At 33.0% G+C, this 26,437-nt stretch overlaps 1 protein-coding gene across 1 annotated transcript in view; it reads left to right on the top strand.

The window, feature by feature from the left end:
* The window catches only part of CDH18 (cadherin 18), a 612,477-nt gene that overhangs the window by 482,293 nt on the left and 103,747 nt on the right, over positions 1-26,437 (top strand). Inside the window, exon 6 of the mRNA XM_079918320.1 lies at positions 14,959-15,146. Coding sequence (XP_079774446.1) covers positions 14,959-15,146 — 188 coding nt within the window. The remainder of the gene's footprint in view (positions 1-14,958; positions 15,147-26,437) is intronic.

The raw sequence follows: 26,437 nt of genomic DNA, 5'->3' as shown, positions 1-26,437 counted from the left end.
AAAATATATTTATCTATGTTATGAGACAATATATAAAGACAATTGAAAAAATTATTTTATTTTATATTCATTCTATTAAACAAGATACATACACCTGAAGAGAATATTCTTTCAGACAAGATAACAGCTATAAATAAATAAGTTTGTGGAATTCTTTTAAGGTTGGATATTTTGGAATAATTTGAAATTGCCTGTTTAGAAACTAACTGGTCATAACACATCAATCATTTTATGATTTGTTTTAACCTATTTGGCTGTATGCTATGACAGAGTTGTAGACTGATTTTTTTTCTTTACTTATTCTGTTTTGTATAGATATGTGTTTTTATGGACATGGGCATATATTTCTTAGAAATGATTTGATTGTTACTAGTTAGTCTTTACAAATCAATTTCTAATTCTTCATAGAATGCTGAAAAAAGTAAGAATGATTTTCAGTTGGGATTTATAAGTTTACAGTTTTTTATGAGTCATGTTTATGATTAAAAGTGAGAGAGTGTTAAAAAGTGGCCCATTGTATCATTACTTTGAAGAAAATAAATTTGTACAGGAGAATCAGCTTTGCAATGCTGCCTGTTGACAAATGATAACATAGAATGTAGGTTAAGCAATTTTAAAGGTATTATTCCCAATTACGGTGAATATTCTGATATAGGACAATTGTCCTTTTAATGTGTGGCATTTGAATAGCTGTAGAATTAGTCTTTTATTTTATTCATGTATTAAAAACATTACAGGCAGAGCTTAACGTAATGCTTAATGATTAGTATCCAATACAAGTGTCTTAGATTCAGGGAAATCCCAGATTCCTTGTGTGTCTTTTTTTTTAATTTGAAAGTAGCATTTCCAATGTATACTATATCTGCATAAAACAATTTAATGTAGAGATTTTGAAACTCTCTGGTTAACCCTATGATGTCAGACATCCTGGATAAATCATATTACAGTATCTTAACCACTTACGTGTCAATCAACTTTCTCCCAGAATCATAAATAAATATGTATCTTGTGTAAAGGTGGTCACTTTCCAAGTAAATCTTATTCATGTAATAAAAATATTAACTAGTCAGAATAAATGTAATGATCAGTTGATTACAGTTCTTATAGGCTAGGGCATAGGGTTAATCTTAGGAAATGACTTATTTGCTCACCTGGTAAAGCTACTGAAGGAAAGGTACGAGGTCTTTTTAAAATCAATTAGAATCAAGACTATCCTGGGAAAAAAGTATATTAAAAGGGACGAGCTTCAGGCTTCCCTGGTGGCGCAGCGGTTGAGAGTCCACCTGCCGATGCAGGGGACACGGGTTCGTGCCCCGGTCCGGGAAAATCCCACATGCCGCGGAACGGCTAGACCCGTGAGCCATGGCCGCTGAGCCTGCGCATCCGGAGCCTGTGCTCCGCAACGGGAGAGGCCACAACAGTGAGAGGCCCGTGTACCGCAAAAAAAAAAAAAAAAAGGGACAAGCTTCAATGAACCAAATTCTCTTTTATTATTCCCATGAAGTTTTCCTTTCTTAAATGTACTTCAGCTAATCATTAACATTTTATGATGGAGTCTAAGAAATGATTGGAAAAGGATCACATATGAAATTATGGAATATTCAGAAAAAATATGAAATAATATCTGTATCTCTATGTCACATAAAATTATGTAGTCTTAACACCAAAATAGGTAACATTAGCACTATTTAGAGGTATCTTTAAAACTTGCTAATGAGGTAGAATATCACTTAGAAATTATTCACATATATTCAAACTAAGGGAAAAAAAAGACACTACTAATGTACTATAAACAATTTGATACCTAAAATTCAATAATACACATTGCACCACCTCATAGCTCAACAAGTCTAAGCTTCACATCCAGGCATTTAAATCATAAATGTTCCAGTATATTTACCTTTCCCAGATAAGGAGAAATTCTATCTTAAAATAATTTAAGGCATCAAAAATGCTATAGACTCTGTAGTAGACATTTGGTGTAACAGAAGTTTCATTCATAGAAAAAATTCTCTCTACACACTTTCTAATTTTTTTCCATGGAAAATATAGTTGCCAAGAGTGAACCAACCTTCATGATATTTACAAAACAAGAAATGTAGGTGTATACATAATCAACATTTTGACAACAACTCAACAATATTAAAAAGGAGCTTAAATTTAGAGGAATGAGGAAAAACAAGTTGAAGACTTGTTTGATATGACAAGTCTAGTCTCTATAAGCTGGCACCAGCTATAGAACTCAGAGGCTTCTTCTTTCCAATATAGTCACCTCTTCAGCTAGGGAGGTTCCCCTCTTGCATATTTGCCCAGGTGCTGAAGTGCTCTCTGTCTCCTGACCTTGTAAATATAGAGAACATTATAGGAGTGGGAGTTCCTTTCTACGGGAGCTCTGTTGTAGAGTTCTGTGAAGCCTAAATGTCATACTCTGGACAAATAAGAGATTAGGGAATTATGTGCATTCTGATACTGATGTAATTATGTTTTCCTTCAATAAATTTTAATTTATATTTTCATGTGGTTGTAGTATTGTGAGTGAATCTGCACTTCAAGGGGGAAATTTGCAAGCTGATGTTGTGAGAGCCCAGAGAGAATATAAGCAGGATGTATGCACTGGGAGCTAGCATCTTAGCTTGTTAGCCCTGGAGAAAGGAGGAAGTATATAATTACAGGAATTTAGTAGAGATGTTACTAGAGTTAGGTGTCTGGTATGAAACCAGGGCTTGCTCTGAAATGAAAAATGGAAAAACTGTACTTATCAATCAACAGAAGATGCAACGTAGACATTGACATTAGGGGAATAGATTAGACACAGCTGAATACAGAGTAAGTAAACTGGAAGATATGTTTGAAGAAAAATAGTCAGAATGCATCTGAGAAGCTGAAGATAAGAGAGAGAGAGAGAGAGAGAGAGAGAGAGAGAAATATGTACCAAAGGAAAAAAGCTTCAATGTACAATCATAGGACTTTCATATGAAGACGCCAAAGAAAATGGTGAGACAGTGTTCAAAACACAAAAACAAAAAAGTAGACTAAGAGTTTTCAAGAATAAATACAGACATGAAACCTTAGATAAATAATTATTAGAAGCTCCAAACAGAGTGGAAAAATACTATCACCTAGATTTGTTATGGTGAAGTTTAGAATTCCAAAACCAAAGAGAAAACCATTTAACTCACTATGAACTTATTATCAACAAAAGCAGAGTACAGATGACAATAGAGAATTGGGTTCAAAATTGATGAGAAGGGGGAAAAACTGTTACTCTAGTAATCTTTAGCACACTAAATTGCATTAAAAATGAAGATGATATAAAGACACATTAAAAAAAAAAAGAATGAATTCACTGTTCAGAGAACCTCATTGGAAAACTACTTAAGATGTTTGTGTCAGAGGCTGCAATCATTATACAACATTCATTCTCATTTGTCTTCCTCAGAGAATTCTGTTTGGAATAGTATTTTACTGACTTCTCATCCTCAAATACTTGGTGTCTCTCTTACCTTCCCTGGTAGATTTAATTGTTCTCTCCCTGTCTCTGCCATGCTTTCCAGTGATTAGAAGATATTTTCCCATTGAATTTAGGATTCACCAGTTAATTTGACCAAGACACCAACAGCAATAAATTATGTGGATTTGTGTTTGAAGAAGAAAAAGTATGAAGTAATGCTTATAGGATGCTAGAAGTTGACTGTGTTTTTCTTTGATAAATATTTTCCTAGGATAATTTGGAAGGCACAAAATGTACCTAATGAAGCTATGGCTTTAGGAGAAGAGATATTAAGAGGGAGTGTCTATAATATGAGTTGATTTTTATTAGCTGTATTTGATAAGATACTACAAGAAAGAGGTCAGCTCAGAAAAAAAAAATCATGTATTTTCTAAAGAGAAGAGGAGGAAACTAGAAATTTCATGACTTTTAGGGCTAAAAATGCAAATGTAAAGGGTTCAACAAATAAATTAGCCTTAGAGACTTAAGGACAGAAACGCTTTTAATGATTGCAGACAATAATTTCTGAATTGCTATGAGCCACTGACATATTTTCCCTTTTAAACAGGGTGTTTATTTCAACAACTTTGTCTTAATTCATCCCCAGTTATATATTGAAGTTTTGGTGGGCAAATAATGTGTCCTAATTCAGTGGTCTCTGGAACAAGAAAAGCCACATTGTATATGATTATATCAAAAGGTCTTGAAATCAAGACTGGTGCCATGTTTTAAAGAGATTTGGGGGTGTCAGGGAGCAAGTAAGTGGATTTTACCTCTAAGGGGCACATAGTTATTTTAGTCTAGAGAGTGGACAGTGAACAGATTGTATTATTTGTTCACAATTATTTCTTTCCCTCCCTTATCATGCTTTCCTGTAGGTGACATATATGTCCTTGCTACTTTAACTGTGCTTTGCCAATGACTTTGTTTTGCTAACAGAATATTAGAAGACATGCCATAAACCACTTTAAATGCCTTTAAGTGGTTTCATTCTGTGTTCCTAATCTTTCCTTCCCAATGACTGCCTTTTCAGCTCATATTCTGAAATGAAAATTCACTTGGAATTGAGCCTAACCTAGTAGTTGTAGCTTAGTCATAGTTCTTATATAATGCAAGATAGAATTAAATATTTGTTGTAAGCTACTGAGATATTTTGGCGATTAATCAACACAGAAACGGCTGATTAATAAACATGCTATATCTGTCATCTTTAGCATTATCACAGCATAATATACTGTATAGTTTTGTCATATATCTTGCCCATTTTCTTTCTCATGAGAATGTACACTCCGTAAGGATGAGGATTTTTGTGTTTTGTTTATTGTATACTTAGTACCTGAAATTATGCTGGCACAGATAAGTAACATTTACTGAATGAGTCAATAATCTAGACTGATCCAAAACTTCATGTGGAAGAGTGCATATTCATAAATAATCAAGAACTCTTAAGGGAAAATAATGGAGGAGGGGCTGATAAAACAGATATCAACATCCATTTGGTTTGGAAAATAGATCTAGTGGACTTTGTGGAGTCCTTAGGAAGCTGTGTAATATAAACTTCAGGACTTGGTATAGGTCCAAATTGGAGTTACAGATTAAAATACATTAGGAAATGAAAGGCACTGGCACCACAGGTCATCCTTGTAAAAAGTAGATAAATTGACATAATAAAGGTTTACCAAATTGATTAAAGACATAGGCTATTTATGCTTTTAAAGAAAATGAGATTATCTTATGGTACTAGAAGAGGGGAAGATTAAAAAAAACAAGGACATTAAACATAAAATGATCAATCAATATTACTACATAAACATTAAATTTCTTTAAGCCAAAGATATAAACAGGGAAAAGACAAATTAAAAAAAAACATAAAAACATAACAGTCATAATAATAATTACATATCATTAATGAGATTCGAAGGTTTTAATAAAAACTTTTGTATTACAAAACCAGAAAAGTTAGGAACATTACCGCAATAAAAGAGAAAATAATCTTACAGATATCCAGAGATCTGAGGATAAGCCAACTATAGGCAATGAATTTTCTTTTTAGAAAACTAATTATCATTTTTAATATAATTGAAACAAAAATAGTTTCCGTACAATAGGTAAAAAAGTCTTGTAAGTTTCTGATATAGATACATTGTTGTTCAAATATTTAAGAAAAAAAAAACAGGCACCCTGATGATGTGTAAAAGGAGATGTAGGAAATAAATTAGGAGTTCTAGAAAATTGAAAACGCTTAATTAAGATCAGTCTTGAAAGCAGTAAAACTCGAAAGAACCAATAATAATATAAAAGTGATATAAAAATTAGGGAAAAGAGAAAAATCTTGATACAATAAGCCCAATAGTATTTTATACGTAGGAGAGGACAGAGAGAAAAATTATGAATGTAAATAGCCCTTCAAAAACAAAAACAACAAAAAATAAACGTTTTGAAAGAAAACTTTCATGACTAGGAAAAAAGAGACTCAGAACTCAGATTAAAGCATCTCAACATATTTTAATATAAAAACACCACCAGAGCTAAACACATCCTGGTGATATTTGTTTATTATAAAGACCAAAATATATCTCAAAATTATGGATGCAGGAAAAAAGCTTACCTAACAGCATTAAGTCAGCTGGTTTATTGTAGTTTTCTCCTCCGCCAAACTATATCCCATCTCCTCACAATATATAGTGGTGCAAATGTGGACACTGTAGTTGGTTTGGGGGGAGGTTTTTTTTTAATATAAATTTATTTACTTATTTATTTTTGGCTGATTAGGTCTTCGTTACTGCATGCAGGCTTTCTCTAGTTGCAGTGAGCGGGGGCTACTCTTTGTTACAGTGTGCGGGCTTCTCATTGCAGTGTCTTCTCGTTGCAGAGCACAGGCTCTAGGTGCACAGGCTTCAGTAGTTGTGGCACGTGGGCTCAGTAGTTGTGGCTCATGGGCTTAGTTGCTCCGCAGCATTTGGGATCTTCCTCAATGAGGGATCGAACCTGTGTCCCCTGCATTGGCAGACGGATTCTTAACCACTGCACCACCAGGGAAGTCCTTAGGGGTGTTTTTATATTGCCATTTTACAAGTCATTACCTACTTCAACCATCAACCAAACAAAAAATTTGCTTTGCCATGAAGGATTTTTTTTCAGTGACTTTTTACTGCTACACAATTCCGCTAGAATACCCTTCCACAGTTGATGACTGTCATAACAATAACCAGGGCTGTTCTGTTGTAGCTTGTGTATATGACAACCAAATTATTTACCATGAGTGTACTGGGGCAGCATAATTATTAAATATGATTGTGTTTTACAAAAGCAGAGATACGGGTTAAGGAATGTAATGACTGTTTTACTTAATAATGTGAAACATAAATTTCTGTATTTTTAAAAACATGTTAAATGATTTGGGTTTTTATTTTTTTAATCCATAACCTATTCTCTGAGATATTGTTTTAAAATCAATTCCTTTGTTATATCAACTAGATCTTTGATTATATCTATGACATTATGAGATTTTAAAATAAATAAATATGTTCTAGCTTTGAAATATATATATTTCACATATATAGTTATATGCATCACAAGTTTTCTCTAGTAAACACTCCAAGAAAAGGAAACTGGGAAAAAACCAAAAATCTCTCCCCTTAATTTTAACATGGAGAATTAAGAATTAAGTCTCTTGTTTTAAATTTGTGTTTGTCCTTATGGACCTAATTATAAAATTTATTTCTGGGAAACGAATACATGATCTCTCTCTCCCTCTCAAGCTAATATATAAATGGTGATACTATGAAACACACAGTCAAGTAATGTGTTGTGTGTATGTATACCATATGTTTATGTGTGTGTGCTTATATGTGTCTGTGTGAAATAAAAATTTCAATGTGAAAAAAAAACTCAATTTTTTTTTTTGTTTTTTTTTTGTTTTTTTTAGTCTTCCTTTTTCCTTTTGAAAATTGGATAACACTCCTACAATATATAACCTTTTTTTGAGCTCAGAGTACTCTAAGGATTTTTTGGCAACTATAGAAATGCTGATTAGACTGCAATGTAAAATTATCCAAGATAGTGTCTTTTTTTTTTTTTCCCAGAGAGAGCAATTACTGAGTAAAAATAACATGGAAAGGCACAAGATCATTTACCATGTATACTAAGATGCTATGAGTTATGACTTTTGTTAATCTTATTTAGATAAGAGTGCATTGTTTTCTAAATAATAAACTGACTCTTTCTATGTGATTGAATTATATCATGAATAGCAAGGCAAAACTTTAGACTATTAGTCAAAGATTTCTAAATACATTTTGAACCATATCTTTTAAAATTTCTCCCAAGTGTTTCTCCTATAGGGAATGTCAGTTTTCATAAAATAACAGGTAAACAAAAGTTTGTGTATTATAATTATTATTCAAAGATGATAATACCTAGTTATTTATGGACTATTGACACTCAGTTGTCAGAATTCTTAAAGGTGATTCTGTGTGTTATATGTCTTCAGGATTGATAGTTGCATGTTGTTTTGTTTTTTGTTTTGTTAGAATTAGTGTTTAGAGTAAGTTTTGTCTGATATCTTTTGTTATTTTAGGATAATTTTATATATTTCCTCCCATGGTTAATCATATTATCCTAAAAATGTGATGGAACATAAAGGTATTATATTTAGGATTAAAGTTTCAAAGGTACATGTGAATATTTATGTTAAACACAAATACTAATAAAATATTTGAGCATTAAATGCACACTGGGCTCTTTAGAATATGCTTTCTACTCTAAAAAAAAACCTGGGTCCCAAAGACCTTTGTTTCCTTGAAATTATTTAATTCCTAGTAACTATTTTTATATACTTAGTGATCTTTATTGTCAGAGACATACAATGCTCATTGAGTTCATCTCAATTTATCATAATATCTCTGTTTTTTCTAATTTCTTCTGTCAGTAATCTTATAATTATCTCACTAGAATATCATATACACACACAGACATACACACTCAGTAGTTTTATTTTCCAAATTGCTGGTATTTTTTATCTTATTAGACAGGCTCTTTATTCATTCTTTTTATTCATTTGCCTATCAATGGACACTCATGTTGTTTCCATATCTTGGCCATTGAGAATAATGCTGTAATGAACATGAGAATACAGACATCTCTTTGAGATCATAATTTGAATTCTTTTGGATATATACCCTGAAGTGGGATTTCTGGATCATATTGTAGTTCTATTTTTAATCTTCTGAGGGACCTCCATACTGTTTTACATAGTTGCTACACCATTTTACATTCCTACCAACAGTGTACAAGGATTCCAATTTCTCCACAACCTTGCCAACACTTTTTATCTTTTGTTCTTTGACAATAGCCAGCCTAACAGGTATGAGGTGGTCTCTCACTATAGTGTTAATTTGTGTTTCCCTGATAATTAATGATGTTGAGCATCTTTTCATATACCTGTTGGCTATATGTATGTCTTCTCTGGAGATATGTCTGCTCAAATACTTTGCCCATTTTTAAATTTGGGTTATTCATTGTCTTTGTTTTGTTTTGCTATTGACTTGTAGGAGTTACTTATGTATTTTGGAAATTAAGCCCTTATCAGATATATGGTTTGCAAATATTTTCATGCGTCCTATATGTTGCCTTTTAATTCTGTTGATTGTCTCCTTTGCTGTGCAGAAGATTTTTTTAGTTTGATGTAGTCCCACTAATCTACTCTTGCTTTTATTTTCTATGCTTTGTGTCATATTCAAGAAACTTTTGCCAAGACCAGTGTCAAGAAGGTTTTTCCCCATGTTTTCTTATAGGAATTTTACATTTTCAGGTTTTACATCTAAGTTTTTAACTCATTTTAAGTTGATTTTTGTGTATAGTAACCTAGGTATCCAATTTCATTTTTTGCATGCATGTATCTACTTTTCCCATTACTATTTGGTGAAAAAACTCAGTTCCCCATATTCTTACTCTTGGCACCCTCATGAGAGACCAATTGACCTTATATGCATGGGTTTAATTCTGAACTCTCTGTCTTGTTTTATTGGTCTATATGTCTATATTTATGCCAGTACCATATTGTTTAATTACTGTAGCTTTGTAATATATTTTGAAATCAGGAAGTATAAAGCCTTCAGTTTTGTTCTTTTTTCTCATGATTGTTTTATATATGTTGGGTATTTTGTAGTTTCATAAAAAAATTAAGATAATAGTTTTCTATTTCTGTGAAAAAGTACCATTGGAATTGTGATTAGACTAGCATAGCATTAAATTTGTAGATTTCTTTGGGTAGTATGGACATTTTGACAATATTAAGCCTAGCCTTATAATCCTTGAGTACAGGATGTCTTTCCATTATTCATGTCTCCTTTAATTTATTTTGTTTTATCAATGTTTTGTAGTTTTCAGTACACAGTGATTTTATTTCCTTAAGTTTATTCGTAAGTATTTTATTATTTTCAATGCTACTGTAAATAGGATTGTTTTCTGAATTTCCTTTATGGATTGTTCATCATTAGTGTATAGGAACACAACTGATTTTTGTGTGTTGATTTTGCAAACTGCCAATTTTACTGAATCTGTTTCTTCATTCTAACAGGGTTTTTATTTGTTTATTTGGTTTTGTTTTTGTCTTATGGAGTCTCTAGGATTTTCTACCTATAAGGTCATGTCATCTGCAAACAGAGATAATTCTACTTCTTCCTTTCTCTTTGTATTCCTTTTACTTTTTCTTCCTTATTTATTCGGCTAGAACTTCCAGTACAATGTTGAATAGAAGTAGGTGAGAATGGGCTCCTTATCTTCTTCTGGATCTTTGAAGAAAACTTTTTATTTTTTTAACATTGAGTGATATCAGCTCCGAGCTTTTCATATATGCTTTTATAATTTTGAGGTATCTTCCTTCTATACCTAGTTTGTTTTGGTATATATTCAATAATAATGGAATGTTATTCAACCCTGAAAAAGAATAGAATTCTACTATATGTGACATGCATGAGCCTGGAGAACATTATTCTAAGTAAAACAAGTCAGTCACAGAAGGACAAGTACTGTATGATTCCACTTATATGAGGTTTCCAAAATAGTCAAACTTGCAGAAGCATATAATTCAGTAGTGGTTGTAAAGAGCTAAGAGAATAGAGGAAATGGGGAGTTGTTGTTCAATGGTTGTAAAAATTCAGTTATGCTAGAAGATTAAATTCTAGAGCCCTGCTGTACCACATAGTGACTATACTTAACAATGTAGTGTTGTGCACATCCAAATATGTTAATAAGGTTGATCTCACATTAAATATTTTTTACCACAAAAAAACAAAATAAAACAAAAACATGAAAAGAAACTTTGGAAAGCATTGATGTATTTATCACCTTGATTTTGGTGATGATATTGCCAGTGTTTGCATTTGTCCAAACTCATGAAATTGTACACATTAAATATATACAATTCTTTGTATATCAAGTGTACCTCAATAAAGCTATCTAAAAAAAGAGACTCACTGTAGTTATTCTCCTGGAATTTAGAGTAATTTTAAGTATCTGGCTATTCATTCAGTCCTTGGACATTCTGCAGAAATATTCTAAACCTCTCTTGATTTATAAATAAATATTATCTATCAGCTATTTTGTAGTGATTAGTAGACATTTCATTTTGAATACTTTGGTATTATACATTTTAATAGTTTGAATCAGTTTGGGCATTTTATAGTCTTCATTATACACTTTTTAGGATATCCACTATACTTAGAATTATCCTTCTGAGTTGTATAATAGCATCTTAAATTCATGTCTAATTATTATTTCTAAAATATAATCCTCTTTTATAAGGCTTTTTTTTAGAGGAGTTTTAGATTTACAACAAAATTGGGAAGGAGATGCAGAGGTTCCCCATGTATCTTCTGCCCCTGCACTTAAATAGCATCCCTCATTGTCAACATCAATCACCAAAATTGTACTTTTTGTTTGACCAAGGATGAACTTATATTTACACATAATAATCACCTAAAGTCCATAGTTTAACTTAGGGTTTACTCTTGGTATTATATATTTTATGGGTTTGGACAAATGTATAATGTAGAATGACCACCATTATAGTATCACACAGAATATTTTCACTGTCTTGAACATCCTCTTTGTTCTGCCTATTCATCTCTCCCCACCCCACCCCTGGAAACCACTGATATTTTTATTGGCTCCATAGTTTGTTTGTTTTTTTTCCAGAATGTCATATAATTGGAATCATAGAGTATGTAACCTTTTCAGATTGGCCTCTTTCATTTAGTAATGTGCACTTATTGTTTCTCCATGTCTTTACATGCCTTGGTAGCTCATTTCTTTTTCTTTTTAACAATAATGTTTCCTTGTGTAGATGTGCCACAGTTTATTTATCTATTCACCAACTGATGAACATCTTGGTGGCTTCCAAGTTTTGGCCGTGATAAATAAAGCTGCTATAATAGTCTTGTGTAGGTTTTTATGTCAAAAGAAATTTTCAGCTCCTTTGGGTAAAAAACAAGGAGCGTGATTACTGGATGGTATGGTATCCTCTAGGAGGATGAGCTGAGAATTTGAATATGACAAGTGGTTCATCTTGAGCACCGGCCGTAACAGCAATAATTTATTTCTTTATAAAATAAGATGTGGAGATAAAAAGACATTTAAATACATTATTCCAAGAATAAATGTTTATCATGATTTTTGTTTGTTTGTTTGGATTTTTGTTTTGTTATGGCTTTGGTTTTAATTTCCCCAAACATTATGCAAAGTGAACAGGATGACAAGAACTAAAATGGTCCTTTGTATTTTGCAAATCACTGACAACTACAGTGCAGTTGTATATGGATTATCTATTGCTGTATTGCAAATCAATCCAATTTAGCAGCTTAAAACAACCAATATTTATTATCTCACTATTTCTGGAGATCAGGAATCTAGGTTTGACTTAGCTGGAGGCCTCAGGTTCAGGTTCATGAGATCCCAGTGTAGGCAGCAGCACAGGTTATGGTCTTATTCAAAGACTTGCCTAGGGGGAGGCAGCGATGGTTTTTGCTTCCAGCTCACTAACACAATTGTTGTCAGTTTTCAGTCACTTGTCATATGGTCCACTAGGTAGGGCTTCAATACAACCTGGTAGCTGGATTCCCCCAGGGGAACAATCTAAGGGAAAGTGAGAAAGAGTACCCATGATAGAAGCCATGGTCCTTTCATAACCTAATCTTGAAAGTGACACCTCATTAATTTTGCTATGTTCAATTTATTAGAAATGAGTCACTATACCTACCCAACATTTGAGGAAAAGGAATTACTTAAGGGTATGAATATCAAAAAGTAGGAAACATCAGGGGCCACCTCAGAGACTGCATACTAAAGGTTTTTCACAGTTTACAATTCATAAATTCTCAACTATATGGAAAGTGTATAAAATGTTAAAGTACTAATCTTAATATACTCCATTTTGTTTAATGGGGCAAGGGGAAACATTACTATACTTGTAATACTTGGTGTATCAACAAGTATCAATTCTTCCTTTGCACTTGATCTTCTTCTTCCAGGGACACTCTTCCTCTTGTAAGACTCTACCAAAATGTTTTCTGGGCTATGAATTTTTATGACCCACTGGTACAGGTTTTTGCAACTTTCTTTGTGAAAACAATGTGCTTTGTAATACTACTATCATAATAGTTCTCTGATTTACTTATTTATCTCTGTGTGCTGACTTTTTTTTTGTTTTTTTACAAGTGTCATTGTCCTAGTTTTAGCTAGTTGAAAGTCCTTTGTGAGACTTACTGAATTATGGGAAGTTATATAGTTTAGCTGGAATTTATAGACTTTAGAAACCAGGAACTTGACTTCCTAGACTACCTCAAAAAGTTTTAGGTGACATGTTCTAATTTATTTTGCAACATTTCTATATATTTTTTCATCAGAACAGTGTTCTATTTTGTATGTAACTGCCTAGGAACATCATAATATTTTTAAGGATTCTAAAAATTATTATGGCCCTTAGATTAGTTATTTCAACATGAATTTTGGAAATATGGCCATTGTCAGAAGTCCCTTTTAGTGTTTCATAGCCTTGCCATCAAAAAGGGACTGACAGGGCTTCCCTGGTGGCGCAGTGGTTGAGAGTCCGCCTACCGATTCAGGGGACACGGGTTCATGCCCCGGTCCGGGAGGATCCCACATGACGTGGAGCGGCTGGGCCCGTGAGTCATGGCCGCTGAGCCTGCGCGTCCGGAGCCTGTGCTCCGCAACGGGAGAGGCCACAACAGTGAGAGGCCCGCGTACCGCAAAAAATAAAAAAATAAAAAAGAGAGTCAAATTTTAGGGCTTCCCTGATGGTGCAGTGGTTGGGAGTCCGCCTGCCGATGCGGGGCACATGGGTTCGTGCCCTGCTCCGGGAGGATCCCACGTGCTGCGGAGTGGCTGGGCCCGTGGGCCATGGCTGCTGAGCCTGCACGTCCGGAGCCTGTGCTCCGCAACGGGAGAGGCCACAGCAGTGAGAGGCCCGCGTACCACAAAAAAAAAAAAAAAAAGGGACTGACGTTCTTTCCTAGTTCCAGTTTGAATATTTCGGGGAGCATACTCTTTTTGTGAATCATTGTGAATCAGCTGCCTATCCTTTTACCCTTCAACTGTGAAGGGCAAGGTGGAGTCCTGTAAAAACGTGGGTTTCATGCTCTTCCCAGGTCAATTAGCTTTGTCAGGAGGGATAGAGCCTTTAGCAATATGACAGATCCTGATAAACGCACGTGATTCAGCTCAGGGGATCATGTGTTTCACAGAAGAAGGTGCTCTACCCATGAAATGTTTTGTTGGTGAGGGCTGTTGAACTAAAAAATAACATTTGAAGTCAAGTAGTGTAAATACATTTATAGAAGAGGACTGGGAAATATCTCTATTGAATAATGAATAAACACAAACACACACACACACACACACACACGTCGATGTTCAGTAGCAACATACAGCACTTTAAAACATACAATTGTACCTTTAGAAGCAAATTAGAATATTCCATACACTTACCAGATGCACTAACCTAAAAAAACTTATCATAACACAACTAAACAATTATTACCTCAGAGAAATTATTTTTATAGATGTTTTATATTCACTTATCCATGTAGTCTAATTGTATTTATGTATAATGTTAAATCACCATTAATTTAATCATGGTTGAAAATCTTTATAAAATTACATTTTAATTAAAGATTTCTGTTATTTATATAGCTATTTGAGATTTGCTATATAAATAACTTGCTGTAATAGATATGATTCTAACTTGACAATAAAACAATTGATAACAACATGTCCATTATGCTTAATGTCTAATTCATAAGTGTCTATAGGGAAATGTGAACATTTGTGAAAGAGATATAAGCATAAATAGATGTATGGTCTAAATATTTTAATGTCTCTTTCTAATAAGATTATTATTTTATGAACATTATTATCATTAAATAAGTTTAATATGAAATATTTTTCAGAGCACTATCAGCTGTATGTTCCTGAGTCAGCCCAAGTTGGTTCAGCTGTTGGGAAAATCAAGGCGAATGATGCAGACACTGGTTCAAATGCAGACATGACATACTCCATCATTAATGGTGATGGTGTTGGGATATTCTCTATCTCCACTGACAAAGAGACCAGAGAAGGGATCCTTTCCTTAAAGAAGGTAAAAAATATATAAATATATACTGTTAGTGATTTAGGCATTTCATTCATTTTTCCACGAATGGAAATTTGGCAGAGGTATGAATAATGTATATTGTCATGTCATTAAAATGATCAAATATTTCCTCTTTAATATGTAATTACATTTTAATTATGATTATGTCTAACTGTTTAAATCCTCTCTTAAGAAATGTATTTTAGTAGGGTGGGAAGATTGGATATAGAATGCACTATGAATGTGTCGCCCCATCTTTGTTTTCAGATAACATATTTATCATGAATGCCTGTTCTATTAATGTCATTACTCTATGCTGTACTAAACAAAGTAGCATTAAGAGACCTTCTAACTAATGTAAAAAAAACTTCATCATGTTGGCTAACAATATTTAGGAGACGAGTTTGCTTGGATGGATCTTTTAGTGAAACCATTAACCTTCTTCCCCATTCTTTTTTATTCCTAAGAATTTGTCATTGGACTAAATCTATTGCTTTTTGCTTTTAAGAGACAATAATGCTCATGTCCTTGTAAAAATGAAGTGGAACACAGGCAATTAGCAAAGAAGGATTTAAATGTAATTCCTAATGCAGTATGTCTCAGTCTTTAAATGTTTAACAACTTCAGCTTGTAAATATACTAACATTTAGGTCCCTAGGCCCTTCCCTCCATATTTTGATTCAGAAAGGATGGAGTGGGGGTAAAGAATTGGCCTTTTTAACAAGTACTCCAGATGATTCTACTGTGTAATATGTTCAGAGCACAGGATGAGAAATTTTATTCTGATGTGCTACTGTAATATCGAAGTGAACCAATCAATCTATCTTTCAATCTATCAATCATCTATTTATCTATTTGAATCTAGCTACCGTTCATCTATCATCTAGCTATCTATCTAATCGTCTATTTGTGTGTTTTGTATACACTTTTCACACTGTATAAAATCTCATTTATTCTTCTAATAATCACAATTTTATATTGATTTAAAATTGAGGATTAATATGCCTTTTGTATGTTACAAAAGGGGCCTGCAAAGCAGAGCTTAAAGTGTGTAAATACTTAAGAAGTAGTCATCACTGGTCTATATAAAATATTGATTCTTCACCTAAAATATCTCATTTTCAACTTTCTGAGATTGTCAAACTTGGATCAAAAATATGTTAATAAAAATAGTCAACTTCCATGTCTTCATTTAACAAATATGTGAGCTTTGAGTGTCTCTTGTGTGCCCATAACTGTGCTCTACAAGAGTCATGAGAGCCTGAGCAGAACCAAAGTCACTGTCTTCTTGCATAGAGCTTCCAATCTATGGAAGTGGAGAGATACCAATCAAATATCATATGCATTCTTAGATAGGTAATAAAACTGTTCTATGAAGGAGAGTTATACAGTGCTGTTGGGAAAACAAAAGCTAGGGTGTTTGGTGCTGTCTGATAGTCAGCAGTGATTGAACAGAGAACTGAAAGAAACTTAGGAGGTAGTTAGGTAAAGAGCATTACAGGAAGAGGAAAGAAAACACAACAAGAACCTGAATGGAGTAGAACATGGTACAGTAAGGACCTAAAAATCTTCATTGATCCTGGAGCAGAGAGTGAGGGAGTTAGTGCATAGGTGAGCACACAGGGCCTTGTTAAATTTTACCCAATGGAGAGCCATTGAAGCTATCTAAGCAGGAAGTGATAAGGTCTCATTTGATGTCAGTATTTCTAATTAATTGTTAATAGAAACTACACAAGGACAAGACTATTTTTAACTCATCACTGCATTCCCAATGTCTAGCATGTTTTCTGACATTGCGTAGGCATTCAATAAGCATTAGAGTAATTAATGGATATACTATGGATTAGAAAATGAAGTGAGGATTGTCTGCTTTTCATTCCTTGGATGGCTTCTTCACTCAGGTAAATCCAGGTAAGCAGGTGAATAACTCTTTCTGAAAGATGAGTCTTGAACCCTAGGGAACACCAGTATTTAAGAAACAAGCAGAAGGCAGGAAAGAAATAGTCTTTGAAGAAAATATCAAAAAACAGAGGTGAATTTTATCATTGAAAATTCCCAAGGGATGCTGAACAGGAGGAAGATAGTCATTAAAAATATGAAGGATTCTAGAACTAAAACACAATTTAGAATTATAAAGATTCATTCGATTTGGCAAAAGGGGGCATGGTGATTCTCACGAGCAGTTTTCAGCTCTCCATCCGCATCCGCATCATCATTATCATCACAATAGATAGTAACAGCAGATAATATTTGTTAAGTGTTTCCTCTGTGTCAGGATGAGTTTTAAGAACTTTTCCCAAATATTTATTGAGCTGGTACACCTATTATCATTCCTTTCAATCTAACTGGAACATTATGATATAGGGAATATTATTATTCTCACTAATAAAACAAACTGAATCACAGAGAAAAAGAATTGTATCCATGTAGAAACTGATTGACAGAAAATTGAACTCAGGAATCTGTCTCTTCAAAGTCTGAAAAGTTACCCATTTTACATACTTGAATGAAATATATATATTTATTATTTGCTAAAATGAAGAGAAGAACAAATTTAGTGTGGTGGAGAGAAAATTGGAGGCAAGGAAATGGGAGAAAAAAATTAAAAGGAGAAAAAAGAAAAAACAACACTATCCCCTTTAAGAAGCTTTGTAGTAAAGCCAGGGAGATACTTTAAAAAGCAAATAAATGAGAACATCATAAAATGGAGATTTTAATTGTAAGGTGGGAGACTGAAAGTGTGTTTATAGCAGATGGATAAAAGGTCAATAGAGACAAGAAACTGGGGATACTAAAGAGAGGGTAATTGAATTCAAAAGATGCTCTGAGGTAGAAATGGCCCTGTTTAGGATCTCGATCACAGGTGGAAAGAAAGAACCTATGATAATATTCCTCCTTATTTGACAAAATCAAACAGGAGGAAGAAATAAATGTTTGCAGATAAGTTTGCAATGATTTAGCTGGAATATGTGTGGGGTGTGGGTAGCAGGGTGATCCTTGCCTATTGAGAACTATTGTCCTTATAAAGTAGGAATTTATATCATGTTTACAAATGTGAGGGTAGTGGTGGATGATGTGAATACACACATAATCCAAAATACAAGTATAGATTGTGGGGTTAAGGACAATGGGGATCTTACCACCCTGCATGGCCTCAATTAATTTGATGCTGTTTGTGAAAAATGAAGGCAAAATGGTATATGTGCATATGTGTGCACATATATGTAGTTAACATTCTCTATATTGCATACACATATACACATACTCAATAGGTATTTTCAAGGTAAGTGTTTCAATTACATAAATGGTAATGACTATGTACTGAAAATAACCTTGATAATGAGTCCAAATTATCTTTCTATTTTTTTCCTGAATTTATTTTCTAATGTAGTCTACACTTCCTCTAAAATGCATTAATGTTTGCATTGATCTATTTTCTTAATCCTTCAGATTAGGATTATCAGTTTTAGAGTTATTCCATTGCTGTATATTTTATGTTATAAATAATTACAATTTGGAAACTAAACTGTATAACTCTGTGGATTTTAACCTTTAAGAGGCATTCATTCAGATGGCAGGGAACAGAAAAAACAGTCCTTTCAAACCTGTTCCTTATTTAATCTCTGAGGCAGCTCACTTTAGTCAGCAAGGCAGAACAGCTAATCTTCCCAAAGATCAAAATCAGCACTGCTCTATAAATCAGCTTGCAGGAGCATCTGCACATTCCTGTCCATATCATGCCTTCATCAGAAAATTGCCAAGTTGAATTCACCAGTCCATGGTGTGGTACGTTGTAAATACACTTTGATAACTTTCATTTATTGTTTAATGGAGCCTGACTGGGTGGAAAGGGGAAAAAAAGATATGGATGAATGCAACTTGATGTGTTTCCTCTGACATAAACCCTGTAGCTAGGGATAGGCTTCATAGCAGTACCTCTCAGATTCTCTTCTTGTGGTCCATATGCCAATTTGCTTTCTTTATAATAAGCAGTTGTTCCATTTTTCTTTTTAATTCAAGGCTCCAATCCTATTTGCTTTCCTGACTCTCAGCAAATACTGTCTGTAGTATCACTTTTCTTCTTCAAGTGTATTTAACTGCAAATACAATGCCTAATATTTTAAGCCAAAAATCTTAAACATGGTTTTTCAAGTCAATGAAGGGTGGTGGAAAATACAATCTTTACTGTCAGATGAAATATAAATTTTGGTCTTGCCATTTAAGAGATCTATGAATTATCTCAAGTCTTTTAATCTTCAGTTTTCTTATTTTAACGTTTTACGAAGTGATAATTACAAAGAGATAAAATAAGGTAAAATAGTATTCTAGGCTGTGTCTGGCTAATAAGTACAATAATACCTCAATATCTTTTGGAAATCCAAAAAAGAGGGGATATATGTGTATGTATAGCTAATTCATGCTGTATAGTAGAAACTAACACAATATTGTAAAGCAACTATACTCCAATAAAAATTAATTTTTAAAAATAAAAAAAATAAAAACAAAAGTTACCATAAAAAAGTACAATAATACCTCAATATCTACATTTCTTGTCTTCCTTTCTTTTTCTATTTGCACCAAATTTTAATTACACTTTCTAGACCTCTCCATGTGGTTATTTTACTGCCCTCCTTTATTTCATGTTATCCAAATCACCTATAATCACACAAAGAATGACACATCCTGTGTATATTTTTTTGAATGATGTCAATATTTTCTTATTGAAGCATAGTTGATTTACAATGTTGTGTTAATTTCAGGTGTACAGCACAGTGATTCCTATATATCTATATCTATCTATCTATCTCCTTTTTCAGATTTTTTTCCCTTATAGGTTATTACAAAATATTGAGTATAGTTCCCTGTGCTATAAAGTAGGTCCTTGTTGGTTATCTGTTATATATAGTAGTGTGTATATGTTAATTCCATCCTCCTAATTTATCCCTCCCCACACCCCTCCCCCTTTGGTATCACATGAACATGCTGTCACTCATGGCTCTTGGTGATCTACTTCCCCCTCTGTCTTCTGTAAAAGATTTTTATCAAAGTTCAAGTTTAATTTTGTCTTTGCAGTGCAACATTTCCAGGGATGTTTCAGTCACAAATACTTTCTTTGAATTATCTTCTCTGTTTTATGTATCAAGGTAGGCATTTCACTAATTTTTCACTGTAGAAAACACAGCAATTCCATATCCCTCTTAAATCTGCTAGATCTAATAGAGTAGAAAGAACTTATTCTAATTATTCATTATGAATGTACTGATAATTTCCATTAATGTGTACCTGTGTGTGCTACAAGTGTATGTATGTCCACAGTAGTTGTTAAACATTTTTGCAACTGGGTACCTTGTATTTTTAAAATTTTTATACTGCAGTGTGTAAAAGATCTTTATACCACTTTATTTAACAAAGGATCAGAGATGGATGGTGAGAGTAAACATAAAATGTTATATAAGTATTTTTAAAGTTTAAATTAATCCTAAGAGAAAATATATGAAATGTTTCCAGCTATAACCGTACTAGGTCCATTCCAAATAGCCACATTCTAAATTTTTTAGTAGATTGCACTTATTGAATTTTTCTTTATCATTTCTTTGACTTGCGTTGAGTGACAGAATAGGAACCAGGACTTTCTTTGCTATTGGGTTGTAAAGTTTGGGGACTATGAACCACAATGTGCAATAAAAAAATAAGGCATCCCAACTTATTATAAATGCACACACAGGCAAACACATGTGCACACTTTGTATATAAGAAGAAATAGGTTTCTAATGCTAATGAACTATTTACAAAAACTAAACATTCATTAGAGATTTTATTACTTAAAAAATCAGCCAAGCTACTATTTTTATTCTTATAAGATTCTAATATCTGGAAAGTGGTTCTCCTGCTTAGCCAGAAGCTGAAGAGGAAAGTCCAACTTTCAATTCAGTGAAATCTATCACTATATTTATAATACCTTTTGACAGAGGACTGCTTTGGGCAAACTTTTGTTCTGACTCTTCATCTATAGGCATGACCATGGAGTGATAGATCCACTGAAACTATTTTGAACATCAATTAACAGTTTTTAACACATATTCCTACAATATAATTTAGCGTACTAGTTGAAACAGCCTGTTGAGTTAAACTATCCACACCCATGTGTTATTGGTAAATTTGCATATGTGTGGGGCTATTGAAATATCCACACATATGTATATGTGTTAGTATGTAAATATATATAAATAATATAATATAGAATATATAAATATACTTCATATATATTATGTATGTGTTATTTAAAATATTTTAAAATATTTAAAATATTTTCATTCATTTCTCCACTCTTCAAATGACAGTGAGCAAATCTGTAAGATTTATTTGTATCAATAACCTTGGAATTATACACATTAAATGATCATGACACTCTTCTGCATAGAGAAATTTATAATATAGCTTATACATGTGTTCCAGTCTTCGCAGAATGTCCACCATCCAGGAGAGGACTTTGACAAGGACCACGAATCATGGCATAATAAGAAAGCCTAGCTGATGAAACATTCAACTTCATGCAATTTTTCTTATGTTTTTGGCAAACTACTATCATTTAAGATATGCCATTTTTCAGGAAACAATAATTAATAATAATATCAGTCACTATTCCAGGATTTGGCCATTTTTTGCATAATTGAAGTGACATTTTTTCATGTATTAAAATGTTGGTATCTGTCCTATTATTATCCTCCCATTCCTGCAATGGAAAACCTGGATGATGATGCAATATAGAAACTGGACCAAGGAGAGGTCCTATGGAGTCTCTTCTCTTATTATTTAGGAAAACAGAATTTTAAGACTTTCTTAAACTCCAAGAAGAATTGAGTCATAGAGCAACTTGACTAAATGCTGTTTTCAGTATCCATCTATTTATGATGGTTATATAGTTCCAGAGGAGGAATATATTAGTGTGATTTAATGAATAGTAGAAGTGATTAATGAGAAACAATTAACATGTTCCAAATATGTAAATCTGGCTAGAAAGATGATAACTTATCTACAGGAATATGAAATGTGTTCATATTAAAGAGGGAAAATTATGATTTTAAAAGTTAGAGAGAGCAATGATATGTGAAAGTAATTACTAGGAGTAATAGGATAAAATTAAGAAACTAAAATGTAAGATGAAAATTGGAGTCAATTCAGTGACAGTGAACTGCATTAGGACATTAACAGTAACTAAAGAAAAGTAAGAGGAGCCCCACTGCCTGGGGAAGTTAAAATTACACCAGAATAAACACATTAAAAAATTAAAATTGAAGTTAACTAGTTAATTTCTCATTTCAGATAAATGACAGTTTCCTAGTATAAGTATATCCTATGTGATAACTGACACATATGTTATTAAAAATAATTTTAATTTACTAAATTTGACAACAATAATCATAGCATTTGTTAACTATGAGCATCAATGAGTTGGTAGCTTTGTTTTCTGACTCTCAGAACTTGGACCACAGGTGAGACTTGTCCAGGGAACTAAACCCAAAACAAATTCTATAAAAATGAATAAAGAATCTGATGGTGTTCCTCCAATATTTCTCTCTAAACATTAATATTATGATAGTAAACTCCAGGAGAACACCTTTACCTTAGGCTCATCTACTTCTTGTCTTAAACACTGAACTCTTAATCCAAATTTGCAGTTTTCAAAAAAAAGAAAAGGAAACTTGGCATAGTTCTGAAATTTTGTTAAATGGGATAAACTATGTTCAAATTGTAAACACTCACCCCGCCACACCAAATATCTTGGTGAGACCAGATTTATGGAGTAAATAATGGTGAACATTATCAAAGACTGGAGACTATTCTTTCCAAGAGTCTTCAAGTAGCTCAAAAGGGAATAACTCTTTCCACAGTTCTTTTTTTCAGCTTGATTGTTTTAATCATCTGTTCAATCCAAATGATTATTGTGAGAATCCAGCCCAAAAAACCTACAAGCATGGGCAGTTGAAATTTTAATATAGTATATCTGGAAAAAACTATTTATTATGCTCATAAACAATCTCTGGCTCTATAATCACCCTTATCAAGTTCCTACTGTGCCTCATGTTTATGGAGTTATTCTGTATCCATTTTTGTTTTGTTTTGTTTTGTTTTAAGACAGGAGAAGGGTATGTTTTGTGTTATGTAAACTCACAGCCAGACATTTCATGTTTTTTGCCTTCTTGGTACTCTGATAACCTGAGTACATTTTCTTTTAATTTTTTTCCTCCACCTTTTCATCAAAACCAGGTTTTAGATGAATAGATCTCACTGTTCTTGGTATACTGTTTTTGATAGACTATTTTAGGTAATAAAACAATCTGCTGGTAACTATGGAAGGTGAAAACCACAGAGTTCTAACTAGTTTCCCAGGAGCAAAATATTACTATGAAATTACTGGAATATCTCTTTACAATGTATGAATGGTAAGTATTTGGAAAGCTTTACCAGGATTTACAGTAAGAGGAAAAATAACAATTATAATCCTAATCCAATCTCTATGTACTATTGTAGTTTTAATACAAAACAAAGAATTAACATACTTTATATTGTATATAAAATCCTGCAATCTCCAAGAATAAATAGTGTAATTTCTTCCCAGTTTTTCTATACTTGCAATTTAGCACTACCATGTTTTCTTCATAAATGAGATTGTTAAAAATATTTCCATCTACATTAATTCATCTGCTTCTAAATTCCTGTCCCAACCTGAAATAATACTTCTCTTTCCTTAGTGACTCAAAATTGGTCCTATCCATCCATCTGCCTGAAAAACAAGTCCTCCAAAATGATTATCCTTCTCTTGGGGTAGTTAAATATACATGAGATAATCATAAACATGAAACCATGAGTTCACATAAACAGCCTGTACCTTTGCAGTAGGTAGGTGAGTGTTAAGATAAATGACATCTAACTTGCCAGGAGACCTGCTAAAAATGGAAAAAGAGGTGCCTGTCATATTGGATGCACAGCTTGATAATAATATTTGATGGGGTAGAGGTGGCCAAAAATATCCCCACAAATTTCATTGAGAGTCTTTCTGACTCTCAATGAACCTTAGTCATTATAGTCTACCAGATGCAGCAGATTGAGTCTAAAAAATTACACTGATCTTAAACAAGTAGTAAACCTGCCAAGGGTGTTGCTTTCCATGAGCAAAATGCCTGGATTCTGACAGTCCATGTTCCTCTGCACCAAGGGGACCACACCTGTGCACCTAATTCTTTTTTTTTTTTTTTAATTTATTTTATATTTATTTTTGGCTGCGTTAGGTCTTTGTTGCTGCACAGAGGCTTTCTCTAGTTGTGGCAAGAGGAAGCTACTCTTCGTTGCAGTGTGTGGGCTTCTCATTGCGGTGGCTTCTCTTGTTGCCGAGCACTGGCTCTAGGCGCGCGGGCTTCAGTAGTTGCAGCACATGGGCTCAGTAGTTGTTGTGCACCTAATTCTTGATAGGCAGAAAGTGTGTACCATTTCTAGAACAGGTGATTTAAATTTGGATGAGACTTCTTGAATTAGCCCAAGACATTCTTATTTACTAATATTAAGGAGAGAGGAGTCAAGGAAAGAAGTACAATAAATCTGTGGGTCCAACTGAAAGTAATACAATCTGCCAAACAAGACGGATGTTAGTTACTTTGGCAATTCATTTCTAGTTTTAATTCCCTGAGAAGGAAATGAATCCCACTTGGTGGGTTATAAACTTCAGATCAATTATCCCTTCTTTAAAGTATATAAATCTAAAATACGTAATATCTGCACCATATATAAATGTATATGTATCATATATATGGTTCATATTTAAGAATTTTAGTTTTAACATTATTTAAAATTTTATTTTGTCTTATAAACACTTGTAAAATATTGTAATGACCCAGTCTCATCCATGGCCCTGAGAAGTATTCTAGGTTCTTAGTATCTGGTTCGGAAATTAAATGTTTGTTTTTCCTTCTATGCAATCTCCAGTCTTTGGAAAGGCCAATTTTCTAAGGCAATTCAGAAAAAATAAGGGAAATAATCATCAGTAGGACTGATCTTCTGTTTATAAGATCCCGTTAAGGATACTCTACAAATTCTCCTTGGCTCTTAGGGTAAAGGAAAATATCTGAGTTCCTCCATAGGGAATGATCATACTTTGATCATACTTTGAGGCTGCAAGATTGAAGCAGGCTACTGAAAAATCAGTGGCAGAAATAGGGATGAAAAAATATCTATTGTTTCTTTTCATAGGTGTTAATCTATAGGTAATTCACAATGCTCAAAATAAAGGCTGATATCTGTATCACCTGCACTAGCATCAACATGGAGACTTTTGATGTGGCTAATCCTAAATCTAAGCTCATTTTATGTCACAGAGCCTATGTGCGTCATGTTTAACACTTTCAAAACCTTCAGTTCTTACCTAAAAAGGTACTTCCTCTTGCAAATATTACCTACCTGCTCACACACTTCTGTATCTATGTTTGTATCCTTATTATTTTCATAATACCTACTATGTCTTAGAACACTAAATGTACAGTGCTATGAATGTCTATAAATCTTATAATAGACCATATATTCCCTGGGACAAAACACTAGACTGACCTTATTTTTATTCATTATTGTATGCTAAGCCAAATTCATGACTCCTGACATATATGATTAATAGAAAGAAAATTGGCTGGGTGATTTAAAAAATAAGAAAAAAATAAAACATTATGACAAACTATTAATGTAAATTCAAACCTAAAAAGTAAAACTAAAAATGAACAGAATACTGTAATAAAAAATAAAGTTGATCAAAACATAATAATAAAGGGAATAAAAAACAAAACTAATACATGAAATGGTATTAGCAGCAAAAAAGAAATTAAAAAAATAATACAATTAAAACAACAAAAATGAAATTCAGAAGTCTGTATAAAATCTTCTGCTAAAATTTCAAGAAAATATTGTTGCACTGAAAATGTAAACATTTATCCAATTTTAAAATAAGATACCAAGTTTAAAACCAGCAAGATGAAAATAAGATGATAATAGATAAAAATCAATGATATGAGATAAATTGTTTAAATGCAAAATAAAAAAATGTATTTTTTAAATTTCTCAAATTAGTAGCAAATATTTTAAACATTAATAATTTAAGCTGAAGAGGAGATAGAAAGAAGTTACCAGAGGAGACTAAGAATGAGTCTGCAAAAATCAATATTTGTTTGACTGTGGGAAATTTCCTTTTGTTGCTAGTTATCATCATATTTATGGTTCTGAAAAATCACAATTGATTCAGACTTGAGTTTCCATGA

Source organism: Stenella coeruleoalba (assembly GCF_951394435.1).
Source record: "Stenella coeruleoalba genome assembly, chromosome: 3".
Lineage (NCBI taxonomy): Eukaryota > Metazoa > Chordata > Mammalia > Artiodactyla > Delphinidae > Stenella > Stenella coeruleoalba.
The sequence above is the reverse complement of the archived record's forward strand: the minus strand, read 5'-3'. Positions and strand labels throughout refer to the sequence as shown.